The 12,589-nt window shown below is 50.7% G+C and overlaps 2 protein-coding genes across 3 annotated transcripts in view; both read left to right on the forward strand.

The window, feature by feature from the left end:
- The window catches only part of RTF2 (replication termination factor 2), a 39,546-nt gene extending 38,026 nt beyond the window's left edge, over positions 1–1,520 (forward strand). Inside the window, exon 9 of one of the 2 annotated variants that reach the window (XM_027623379.1) lies at positions 814–1,520. In XM_027623379.1, coding sequence (XP_027479180.1) covers positions 814–992 — 179 coding nt within the window. In that variant the 3' untranslated portion in view covers positions 993–1,520. The remainder of the gene's footprint in view (positions 1–813) is intronic. The other variant, XM_027623381.1, reaches the window with a different exon arrangement.
- Positions 1,521–5,157: 3,637 nt separating this feature from the next.
- Positions 5,158–6,794, forward strand: LOC113938171 (protein FAM209A). Its single transcript, XM_027623382.1, has 2 exons — positions 5,158–5,483; positions 6,447–6,794. The coding sequence occupies exons 1-2, from the start codon at positions 5,235–5,237 to the stop codon at positions 6,705–6,707; spliced, it is 510 nt and encodes a 169-aa protein (XP_027479183.1). The 5' UTR covers positions 5,158–5,234; the 3' UTR covers positions 6,708–6,794.
- Positions 6,795–12,589: the final 5,795 nt, after the last annotated feature.

A 12,589-nucleotide genomic window follows, 5' to 3' on the forward strand; every position in this document is an offset into this window, starting at 1 on the left:
AGGCTAAGAAACAATCGCTCTACCCCAAAGCCTGATTGAAGGAGTCTGGGCATAGATGCTAATTGTTTTTTTATTGAGTGCGCATTTTGTGCCAAGCTACCTAGGCTGCATAGGGAACTGGACTAAGATTTACTGCAGAGACTGGTTAGTGTCTGAGGCTTGGGGCATTGGGCGGGAACATTCCCGATCCCTTTAAGCCTGGGGTTTTAGGGTTTTATGTGTACCACACGTGGCACTCAGAGCCAGCCTTCCCTGTACTGCCTCTTGGCCAAGTGTCAGAGGGCTGTTTGACACATAGCCCAGAATTCAGTGCATTTCTCCTCACTACCCTTAACTCAAAGGAAAGATTGATTTCACAAAAAGGAAACACAGATTTATTATTGGTTAAAAGAAGGTGTAATCTTGTGAGTGGCACCCACAGTGGTTAATGGATTCCAGTCCCCACCCTACATGGAGTGGCCACCTGGCCTGGGTTAGGTGACCTGGCCTCCTGGTACTTCTGTTCCTACCCCTGTGAGACAGGCTGATAGCACCCCTCATGAGGATGATCTGATCTCCAGCATTCACGGGGCTGGGACCAGAGTGGAGAATACAGCAAACAGTTACTGATGTGGTTTTCAATGATAGACTTAAGTGTAGTAGCTTCATCTGTTTTTAGGAGTTGGCAGTTGAGATGATGTACTTTGACATTTATCCCAAGAAAGGAAGAGGAAAATTCCTGCTGTTAACAGACTTTTTTTCCTTTTTAAGAATGTGAAATTTGCAGTGATCTGTAGGCCCAACCTTAAAGTATTTGGCTTCTCATTCTTCCAGCAGCAAATGGGAGCTCTTCTGGAAAAGTCGGGAAGCCTCTGTGTGGAACCACAAAGAGGTCCATTGCCGACAGCGAAGAATCGGAAGCTTACAAGTCCCTTTTCACAACTCACAGCTCCGCCAAGCGCTCCAAGGAGGAGTCTGCCCACTGGGTCACCCACACGTCCTACTGTTTCTGAAGCCGCGCAGGCGCCGTCTGGTTGCCACGGGGCAGGTGGCGTGGGCGTTACTGTGCCCTGTTCTCTGCTAGCCCCCCCTTTGTGCCCAGCTATAAAGTCGTCCTCCCTAACCTCGGAGCTGGTGTGGTCGCTCGTGCTTGTGAGGCGCGTGGGTTCCCGCGGTGACGTGCTGGCCCTGCCCGCCCCCTCCCACAGGCTCGTGCCCTCCCCACGGCCCCGGAAGATGCGTTGGCCTGCACTTTTTATGCTTGAGATAAAGACTCCAGATTTCTTGGGGTGTGTGGTTGGCCCATTTTGCCTAAAATTCTAATGATTTTGCTGCCAACAGTGGAACAGGCCAAGCAAAATTGTACTTTAGAAAGTGAGCTTTACATGCACTCTGCCTGCATGTCTGTTTGCTGGCAGCCTCTGTGTCCCCTGAGCAGAGCTTGCCGGCGAGTATTTAGGGAGGTTCCTTTCTTTTATCACTTTTTAGTTGGGCACCTGAGGGTTTGGTATAAAAATAAAGCAAATCCGCCTTTTCTCTCATCTGTCTGTCTTTTTCTCTCTTCCATAATGTTTTAGTAAGAAAACTACGGCCTCCATGGATGGCGATCAGAGCGTTTCCACGACATGAGTTCCCTTCTCTCTCAGATGATGACACAATCGGTGTCTCTTAACCTGTGGGGACGTCAGGCATTGAAACGTCCCATGGGACGTGGCCTGGCAGGGCTGATTCAGAGCCGGGAATACCCCATGTCAGCATGGCTTTCGGGAGACAGTTGTACTCTGGACGGGACTGGCTGGTTTCCATCAGCGCGAGGGAAACGGAGCCGGGGAGGGAGGCCGGAGGCCTGGGCGGGAGCACCAGGTCCCCATGTCCTCTGTCTCCGAGGGGTGGGAAGCTCGGCGCCTAGGCGTGTCTGTTTTGAACAGAGAAGCATTTTAATCAGAATTCTAGTCACGTCAGTGAATTTTTGTTGTGGACTTTTCCAGAACAAAACTGAATTGCCCATTTTCCCTTTTTTTTTTTTAATTTTAATTTTATTTTTTTAAGATTTTATTTTTTTGAGAGAGTGAGAGCATGAGCAGGTGGAGAGGCAGATGGAGAGGGAGAAGCAGACTCCCCTCTGAGCAGGGAGCCTGATGTGGGGCTTGATCTCAGGACCCTGGGATCATGACCTGAGCTGAAGGCAGACACTTAACTGACGGAGCCCCCCAGGTGTCCCTCCTTACCCATTTCCTATACAGCCCAGTTAAACCATTTCCTAGTTGTTGCATCTTTTTATATCAACTGCCATTATTTCTGCCAACTTCAATTTCCCTAATTTTAGCCTTAATTTTATTCTGCAGTCATTATTTTGACTATCTCCAGTTTTTCCCCATGACCCAGTCACAGGGTCCCCAGCATCAAAACTTGAGCAGCTCAGCCTGCCCGCCTCCCCTCAAGGTCACCCCCAACTCTGCCTGTCACCCCCCACACACACCCTCCCCCTTCCAGCAGCCAGGCCAGAGCCTCAGCCCCTCGGCCCCGGCCTCTGGCCTCTGCCTGTGCCTTCCCCGCCCAAGAGCCCTGCCGCCCCCGGAAGAGAGCTTGCTGTGGAGACTCCTTCCAGCCTTTCGTGTCCAGCAAGGCATCAAGTCCTCAGAGGCCCGAGGAGCGGCACTTGTCCTTGAGGTGGGGAGCAGTCTGCCTGTGTCGCCCCGGGCCTGGCAGGGTGCCTGGGACATAGGAGGAGGAGAGCGAGGCAATGACGGCTCGGAGCTGCTGCCGTGTTGAGGGTTCCCCCGAAGAGCAGAGCCCTTGGTGGGCTTCGTCTCCTGGGACTCACCGACCCACGGAGAGGGGCCGTGACCACCTCCCTTCCTGCAGCACTGCACATGCGCTCACAGCTCGGGTCAGGTCAGGACGCCACGCCGTCTCTCCCACAAATGCTGGCCAAGTGGGGGAGTCCATGGACGCTGTGCAAGGCTTCCAAGTGGGGTGCAAGGAGTGCCCACAAGCTCCTGCCTCCTCTGCTCGCCCCACAGGGCCCGAGCCGCTCTGCTAGCCAGGCGGGACCCGGGAGCGACCCGGGCCGGCAGGGCCTCCCAGGCGCAGGCTGTTTCACGGTCTTGTATTTCTGAGAAATAGAATTAAAGCCTCCCCACGATGAACTGAGATCGCCATGCCACACCATGAACCTGTTCTTGCCTCTTGACCCAGAGAGCATTCTGGCTCAAAGATCTTTCTGCTTCTTACCTGCTTTCCCACTCGTTTCCCTGTTGAAAAGTGCTTTCAGGCTTTTGAACACAATATAAACCAAAACAGTGTGATTCCTATCGTGGAATCTACATCAACATCTCCAAATAACAAAAATCAGGTGGGCTGAAATTTCCTGAGCATTCCCGTTGTGTGGGGTCATCACGTACGGGAGGTCTGTGCGCCCCTCACTGCATCGCACCCTAACCGCCACATTTTAGAGCACTGTTTGGGGGGGGTGACCACATACAGGGTACATGTAGACACGGGGCCACCCCAAAATACTCTGCAGCTGTAGCTCGGCAACAGGGGCGACTGTCCCACAGGAGCCACGTGAGGCTGCTCAGGAGAGCCAGGACCGAGTCTCGGTTCCAAGGATGAGCCCCCGAGGATCACCGGGCACCCCCTCCAGACACCAGCCAGCTGGGTCCCGAAGGAGCAGCTACAAAGTAGCCCCTCTCGAGGAATGGATTTACTTAACTGCCTACTTTCTAAGTAGGGAAGGCCCCCGCCTCTCCAGGAGCTGCACACATGTAGGAGCTGTCTTCCAGTGGTTTCAAGTCGAGGAATGGATTTACTTAACTGCCTACTTTCTAAGTAGGGAAGGCCCCCGCCTCTCCAGGAGCTGCACACATGTAGGAGCTGTCTTCCAGTGGTTTCAAGTAGTCCTACAAAACTTCTTGCTCAATGCCCAGAGCTCAACACAGTTCGAGGCACAGGGAGGGTTCCCAGCGGATCCTTGATGATAGCAGAATGTTTCATTCCTAGGGACTAAGTCTGTCAATCAGATGACATGGGGGAACAGGTGCAAGCTGCCTTGTGTTCCAGGATTCTTTTGGTTTCGTGTCATTTTAAAAACCAATGGTTTCAGGGGCGCCCGGGTGGCTCAGTCATTAAGCGTCTGCCTTCAGCTCAGGTCGTGATCCTAGGGTCCTGGGATGGTGCCCCGCATTGGGCTCCCTGCTCAGCGGGGAACCTGCTTCTCCCTCCCACTCCTGCTGATGTTCCCTCTCTTGCTGTCTCTCTCTCTCTCTCTCTCTTTCAAATAAATAAAATCTTTAAAAAAAAATAAAAACTGATGGTTTCAAACACACTGGCCAGTGAGCCCTGGCTTTACTCCTGACATTGGCTTTGGTTGCCCTACAGGCTGGGCCCTTCTCCCTCCGGGTCTTCACACACATGCAGATATCAGCACCCTGCCTTTTACCCAGCCACCTCCTTATCACCCCTCAAACGACCCGGGTGTCTTTTTTGGGAAAGCCTCCCTGAATAACCTAACCTAGAGTCGTCCCCTCGTTCTATTCCCTTAAAGTGTTCTGTTCTTACCACAATTTTAACGAGGTCATTTATGCCCTTAATTAGCACAGGCACTGCACACTCAGGGACGATCAGCGAGTGGAGGTGGGAGGCGAGGGAGTGGGGACGGGGCAGAACACGGCCACCTAGAGGGCCTCTTCGGCTCCAGCAGAGAACATCCCAGTGCGATCAGATCATCCCTATTTTCAAAGGAAGCCAAAAATCTTGGTTTTAAAAGTCAAGTCGCTCCCAACATCTAGATACTGGCAAATAATCATGTTTAGGAACAAGGCAGGCCAAACCAAACACACCAGTGGCTCCTAGTCCGTGGCCTCTGGTTTCATCCCTCTCCCACCCGGCTGTCAGTCCTGCTGGGACTCGTGCCGGGTCCACCCTGCTCACATCGTGTCTGGATTCAACAGGCGAGGAACAGAAATAGGTGATGGCTTCTCCTGGTAGAGCCCGGGGGTCAGAAAGAGTGTTCTGGCAGGGGGCTGGCGTCCCACGGCGCCCGTCCCCCAGCTCTCAACTGCCCGCTGGACACTTCTCCACCTCCCCTTGGGCCTTGCTCCCCGGCGACCACCATGGGCCTCCTTATCCTCTGGCCGAAGTCATCACCATGGGCTCTGTGACATCACCAACGGCCCGGCCCCAGGCACCCAGTCTCCAGGTGCGCAGGCAAACAGACCCACCATGAGCAACTTCGTCCCCCACCTCTGCTCACCATGCGGACGCTAACATGGTTCTTGTTCTTTCCTCTGTGCCTCTCCTGTGGCTATGCCTTTATGTTTTCTCCTCTGAGAGATAAAGTCAAAGAACCCCAGGGGAAGGTGCCTTGCGGAGGGCACTTTCGGGTCAGGCAGAATCTCCCAGAGCACGCCCAAGGCTGGCTTGGGAGCAAATGGCTCTGGCTTTTTTTTGTTGTTGTACTGTATGTGATACTGAAGTTTCGAGGAGATAGTGAGAAGAGTAAGGTAAGGATGGCTCCGTTTCTTACCCCGCGCTGGTTCGTTCCATCTCAGATGTGTCAGGCCCGGAGAGACGGATGTTCTCGTCCTTATAGGCGGGGCCATTCAGTAGAACAAAGTAGGATGCGAGGCACCTACCCGGTGGTCCTGCGACAGGCGGGCACCTTCATTCCCTGACGTGTCCTTGGGAAAGACAACGGTCCCCAGACCCTCAGGGGTCAGGGCTAACGGTTGAAGATGACCTTCCGTTGATCAGCTAAAGAAAAGCTTGGTTTGATATTTATCCTATTAAATGAGTTTTTTCCTAATGAAGGAGAGATTCGAGAACTTGGTGTGTCTCAGGTCAAAATTACTCACAGAGACAGGTTCACTGCTCCTGATTCTTAATTTCCTTAGAATAAATGATTTCTTGTTGTTTTAAAATTCTTTATTTCTTACAAGTTGCCGAACCGAATGGAAATGGTATCATTATCCCAGGTAAAGGAAAAGACCTGTTGTGAAGGGATAAATGTGTAAAGAAGTAGCACCTCCTCCCTGAAGTGGCTGAACAAGCGTCAGACGGGGAAAGGGAGAGAAATACAGCATGTTCTCTGCTAGACAGTTCCAACACTTCATGACACTGTGTCCAAACTGATAGAGCAGGGGTTGGCAAACCTTTTCTGGAAAGGACCAAATAGTAGCTACTTTCAGCTTTGCAACACATACAGTCTCTGTTGCAACGACTCGACTCTGCTGTTTTAGCATGAAAGCAGCTTTATGTAATGCACAAATAAATGAACAAGGCTGTGTTCCAATAAAACTTTATTTATAAAAACAACGGGTGGGCCAGACTGGGCCATAGTTTGCCAATCCCTGGACTAGAGTGCAATGCTAGAACCATCTTTTCTTAGGGGAGCCCGACTCTCTTGGAACTGTGTCAAAACCAGCAAAGGCAACGATATTATTCACCCTGAATATCTTTCTTGACAGGAGCAGAATCCTGCCCTTCGAGGCTGTTCATTTCGCTCTCCACTAAAGAAAAATCAAAATGCTTCCCCCAACAAAGACTATGCGTTCAATACCTTAACCCACCTGGAGATGGACCTTGTGAAATTCGTGTCTAAGGTGCGGAATCTGAAAGTCGCCATGGCAACTGGCAGTAACCTCAAGCTTCAGAACATGGAGGGACCTGCGAGCCCACACAATAATATTACCATCTATGAAATATGGGGCGAAGAAGACTCTGAATGAATGGATTTGTGTGTCAGAGTAGGAGAGACAAAGTTGAGTGTTGACAAACCATATGCAAACCAATAAAACTATTCTGAAGAAAAAGAATTCTTGAAGTTGACACTTTTTTTCTTTTTTTCTTTTCTCTTTTTTTAAACTGGAAGAAAAAATAAATGTGAGGCCAGTAACCACAGCAGTTAGTCTTTTGTTTTTGCCTTCCTCACCTCCCCTGGAGCAGTGATTGTTAAGAAGAGCACAGAGTAGCAGCACAGTAGTGGAGGCAGTCTTCTTGGCTATGGCATCCGGGCCTCTGGAGGACGATTACGCTTAGGAAATTTGGGATAAGATGTGAATACCATTTTCATTGTAGTTATTTTTGTAGTAGCTTTTTGTGCAAAAGGTGGAACCAGTTTTTATCTTTATAATTTATTACAAAGGCCAACTTTAATTATAGGTTTAAAAGAAAATGATTGAATTAAGAGGGTGTGTGTGTGTGTGTGTGTGTGTGTGCGCGCGTGCGCGCGCATGTGTGCATATGTCAGGGAGTGGTGGATTCTAGAAACATTTTATTTTCTTCCCACCAGGAAAGTCTTTTTATTCATTCTGTCTCATGAATGACATGTATTGACTTTTTCTTCCATCAAATATCTAGTTGGAGTAAGATATAGAGAATTGATCTGTATTTTCAGTGGAATTTGGATACAGATGAGCTAACAAGGCTTCCCAAAGTAGTTGATATGAATGTTTATAATACGTATTAAAAATAGGGACATTTTGGCATGTTAGTGTGGCTGATGGGAACTGCACTCACCCGACGCTGTTGAATTAGCTTACTGACCCCCAATCTAGGTCAGCGGGCAGCTCTACAGACACGCAGGTGCAGGCCTGGGGAGAGAAGCGAGTGGGGAAGACCATGGAAGTTTCCCTACTTCTACTTCAGTCCAAAGGCAGAGGAGTCCTGAATCTCCATCCTTGAATCCCCACGGTTTGGGCAAATTCTTCAGGCTCTGTCCCGTGTGTTTGTGTGTGTGTGTGTGTGTGTGTGTGTGAGAGAGAGAGAGATATCAGACCAAAGCCACCTGCCCATCTCGTTCCGTCTTATCAAAAAAATATTCTGGTTGTAATCTGTTGATAAGGAAAATCTGTGTCCTAAGATGGCCGACTGAGCCCGCGAGAGAGTCTCAGTCCTTGCGCGGGGCTCTTCCGGGTCCTTCTCCCTGCCCCGCCTCGCGCACGTGCTGAAAGTGCCAAGTATACGGAAGTAGAAGTGTATAAATTGCCCCCTTTGTTTGTGCTCTGGGCTCAGACCTTTGGAGACCACACTCCTCTGAGCCCCCCGGTGTTTAAATAAACCTCCGATCCTCCAAGATCTCCGAGTGCCGCTTGGGTCTTCCGTCGGGCGATCCAGTCCAGGTTCCGTAACACTGTGATCTCAACATGGCACAGATTTTAGATGGCTGGAGATCATCTAAAAGGCCAGGGGTCAACAAACCATGGCTCATGGGCCAAATCCAGCACACTGCCCGCCTTTACACCACCCACGAGCTAATAATGGCTTTTCTATTTTTAAATGGTTGAGAAAAGAGGAGTAATATTTCATGACATGAAAATCACACGAAACTCAAAATTCAGTGTGGTGCATGGCCACAAGCGTTCATTGCTTCTGTGCTCACGGGCAGGATTGAGTTACTGCAGCACAAACCCTATGGCCCACAAAGCTGAAAATATTTACTGACGGGCCCTTTACAGGAAGTTGGCCAACCCCTAGTTTATGCTAATCTTATTTACGTGTTAACAACCAGGGAGAGTGTTCAAGAAAAGCAGATCTATTCAGCTGTAAACTTCACAAACCTCCCACATTTGTCTGCTAGGCTAACATGTAATTTTATAAATCACATTTTTTTTGTAGGCCTGTCCAGTTCGCGAGCCAAGAAAGATGCGGACTGTAAGAAAAGGCAAAACCTCACAATTCCTTAGAGCAAGCAGACCGAGGATCTACATTAGAACAAAATCTGCTGTGCGTTTGGATGGAGCAATTTCTATAAAATAGTGTCCCTGAGTCTCTGCCTAGCCTCATACAGAGCTCTGCAGACCACGGTTTGGCCCAGACGACAGTGTTTTCTTAACCCAGTCAATTTCATGCAATATTTTCATGTAAAAATGCATTCGATTCGGGATCCAGAGCTGAAGAAAGCTACTGAGTTCTGCTGTCCTAGCATAAACTCAATTCCTCATGTCACCACACTGTGGTTTCAGAAGAGCACATGACAGGCCAAGGATAACCGCCGGCTCCCTGTGATCACCTGGGGGGTTGGGGGGCACTCACAGGGGTTTTCTCCCTCGAGGCCAGTGGGAGGAGTCAGGCAATCACAGGAGTAACATCTGTCACATCAGCTACTCGTTAGAAACAAGTCACTCCAGGGGCACGGGTTACACCCGTGTGAGCGCCAGGCCTGGGGCCCACGCCAGACCCCGCTGCAGAGAGGGAGGCTGCTCTGGCGAGAGGGGTCAGGAACTAACAAAGAAGTGGGAGGGCCGTCGGTGCCCTGCTTGGCATGGTCATCCACAAGGTCTTTCTCCTGTATCTGGGCACGGATGGGGGCGGAAGCCTGGGCGTCCCCGAGTGTCACGCAGCCCTGTGTAATCAATCTCTCCCTTGAATGTGATGGGGCGGTCACTCCCATGTTTGCAGCGTGTCCTATGAGGCTCCGTCCTAGCCCAGACACCCTTCCGGTGGTCTCTCGGTCACACCACAGTGATGAGATGGGTCCTAGCAACAACCAGTGGCCCGGAAGAGACCCCCAAGTTGGGTGAGACCCCAGCCCCAGCTGACACTTGGATTTCGGCCTGGTGAGGCCCCGAGCAGAGGAGTCCGCTCCCCGAACTCATACCCCCGGCCCACGGAAACTGGGAGATAATAAATGCGTGTTGCTTTAAGCCACTAAGTTTGTGGGAATTTATTACACAGAAATAGAAAAAAGCAATGCCGCACGTGGACACACACAAACACGCCAAATCTTTCCACCTGCTGCTTCTGATGCCTGGGATGTTGCCTCCACCTTCCCTCTGACCCAGGCATCGGCCTCTGAATCCGAGAAGTGGGACCAAAGGAATATCGGCTGAGGGTCAAGAACGAGGATTTCTGGGGCGCCTGGGTGGCTCAGTTGCCTTCCACTCAGGTCATGATCTCCCCGGGGTCCTGGGATGGAGCCCCGTATTGGGCCCCCTGCTCAGGGGGGAGCCGCCTTCTCCCTCTCCCTCTGCCACTTTTTCACTCACGTTCTCATATAGATAAGTAAAATCTAAAAAAAGAATGGGAATATCTTGTTCCTTGAAACCAGTGGTTACAAACTGTTGGTTCGGGGACTGAAACTCTCCCTGCTCCAGCCACATTTACGTGGCCTACGGCCCTTTTTTAACTTTTTATTTTGAAACAAGGATAGATTCACAAGAAGCTGCAAAGGTAGAACAGAGAATCGCCTTTTTCCGCAGTGGTTGCGTCTGGCGTTAACTTCGGGATGAAAACAAAAACAGGGAGCTGACATTGGGATGGTGTGTGTGAAGGGTTCTGGGCCACCTTACCCCGCGTGGACACTGGGCACCCGCCCCCACAACCGAGAGACAGGTCTGTGCCGGCTCTGGAGACCTCACCCGCCGCCCCCGCGTGGGCACAGGAACCGCCACCGTCACCCATCCCAGCGACCGTGCATGTTTCCATCTCTAAGATGTTGTTGTTTGGAGGATGTTACATGAGTGAGGAGTCACCCAGCATGTGTGACATTTGAGGTTGGCTTTTCCACTCTGCATCACGCCCCGCGTTCCCTGCGAGTGGGTCTCTGCACCCACACTCCGTGCACATTTCACCATCCACCTGCTGAGGGATATTTTGGCCATTTGCAGGTTTGGGCTTTCACAAATAGATCTGCTACAGAGGATCACGTCCAGGTTGTCGTGTGGACATGCAGTTCTTTTTTCTCTGGGATGAACGCCCAGATTTATGCCGGGTCATATGGGAAAGGGTATATTTTGGCACCCCAGTAAAATGTTTATAACTTTGGATTGGTGGCAAACATTTTACAATGAGATTCCACGTTGTATTCTAGTGAGGGACACACAGTAAATCTAGAAGTCCTAATGAAACACAAATAAACACAATGGGCATTGTAGCACTCCAGAACGCATACCCTCTGGGCCTTCCCAACAGACTTACAGAACCATCCAACCCACCTCTGAGCTCTGTGACCTGTCTCCTCCCAGCTAGGCCACACCAAGCCCATTTCTACCCTAGGGCCTTTGCACATGGCCTCTCTCCCTACGGTAAGTCTTTCCAACCGACGTCACGGCGCTGGCTGCTATGCTTGCTATGCTTGTCATTCTGATCTTTGCCCAGAGGGTCACCTGCTCAGAGAGGCCTCCACTGACCACCCAGCTGACCTCCCCTGCCACTCTAACCACATCATCCGCTTTATTTTCTTGGCAATACCATCACTGTGTGACATTACGCTTTTTATTGAGCTGTTTCTTAATGTGTCCCCAGGAATGTAAGCTCCGTGAGGACAGGCATGTGTCTGCTGTGTCCTCAGTGCCTAGAACAGAGCTTGGCACATAATGGGTACTCCATCCAGATCTCGGGAAACCTACTCGGAACTCATTTCAGATTTAGAGAAAACAACAGCACAGAGTTCTCCTACACCCCTCCCCCAGTGTCCCCGAATGTTGGCCTCTTAGGTAACCAGGGTAGAATGATGACAACCAAAAGCTGTAATATGGGTGCAACACTGTTCATTAACTAAAGTGAATTTCATCTCATTCCTCTCTGTTCGGGGATCCCAGCCAGCAGCCTACGGCGCATTCAGCCATGCCGCATCAGTCTCCAGTGGGACAGTCCCCCGGCTCGCCTGTTAGCGCCTTGCCAGTGTGAAGAATAGCGATCAGCTCTTCCAGAGAACGTCCCTCCATTTGGGTTGAATGATGCTTGCTTTCTCACGATGGGAATGAGGTTAGGCCTTTCCGGCAAGAGCACCAGAGACGTGGTAGCGTGTCCTGGTGTATGCGCCCCAACACCGTTGATATTGACCTTCATCATTTGATTAGAGTGGTGCCGCCTGGGTTCTTCACTGTAAGGTAGAAATATCTTAGAGGATGCCCTGAGTCTACACCAGTCGGCCCCTCAAACATTCACCCACTAATGTGAGCATCCGTCAGCGGCTCTTTTCTGCAATAATTATTTCAGTGGTATTGGTATTTGCCTGATGGTGATTTTGATTTCCCTCTTTCCTTCTTCATTTATTAACTGGAAGACCACCGTAAGGAACATCTGTCCTTTCTCCCCCATTTATTTGATTATTGGTATCAGTATAGACATATTTATTTTATTGTATCAAAATCCAATATTTTTTAAAGATTTTATTTATCCATTTGAGAGAGAGAGGAGCATGAGGGGAGGGGCAGAGGCAGAGGGAGAAGCAGGCTCTCCGCGGAGCAGGGAGCCGGATGTGGGGCTCGGTCTTGGGACCCCCAGGATCATGACCTGAGCGGAAGGCAGAGGCCCACCCGACTGAGCCACCCAGGCGCCCCAGAATCCAATCTTGTTGTTATTTATTTCCTTGCTCACACCCACACTGCTCACACAGTTCCTTCAGGTTGGCTCCTGTGTACTTTGAACAAGCCGCACCCTCTTTGGAGCAATTTCTCACTTTCTGGCGACTCCAGACGTTCCAGGGTCATCTTGTTCATTCCCTGCCTTGGAATCAACCACTGCTCCAAATAGCCCTTGTTCCTTGCATTGGAGAAGGGCGCTTGGCTGTGCTGGTCTGCACGGGGCTGTCCCAGCTCTCAGCCCCCTCCGCGGGGACCAGGGAAATGCGCCTGACTTACCCATCCCCCACCCCGGTCTGTATTTC

The sequence above is a fragment of the Zalophus californianus genome, chromosome 8 (assembly GCF_009762305.2).
Source record: "Zalophus californianus isolate mZalCal1 chromosome 8, mZalCal1.pri.v2, whole genome shotgun sequence".
NCBI classification, from domain to species: Eukaryota; Metazoa; Chordata; class Mammalia; order Carnivora; family Otariidae; genus Zalophus; species Zalophus californianus.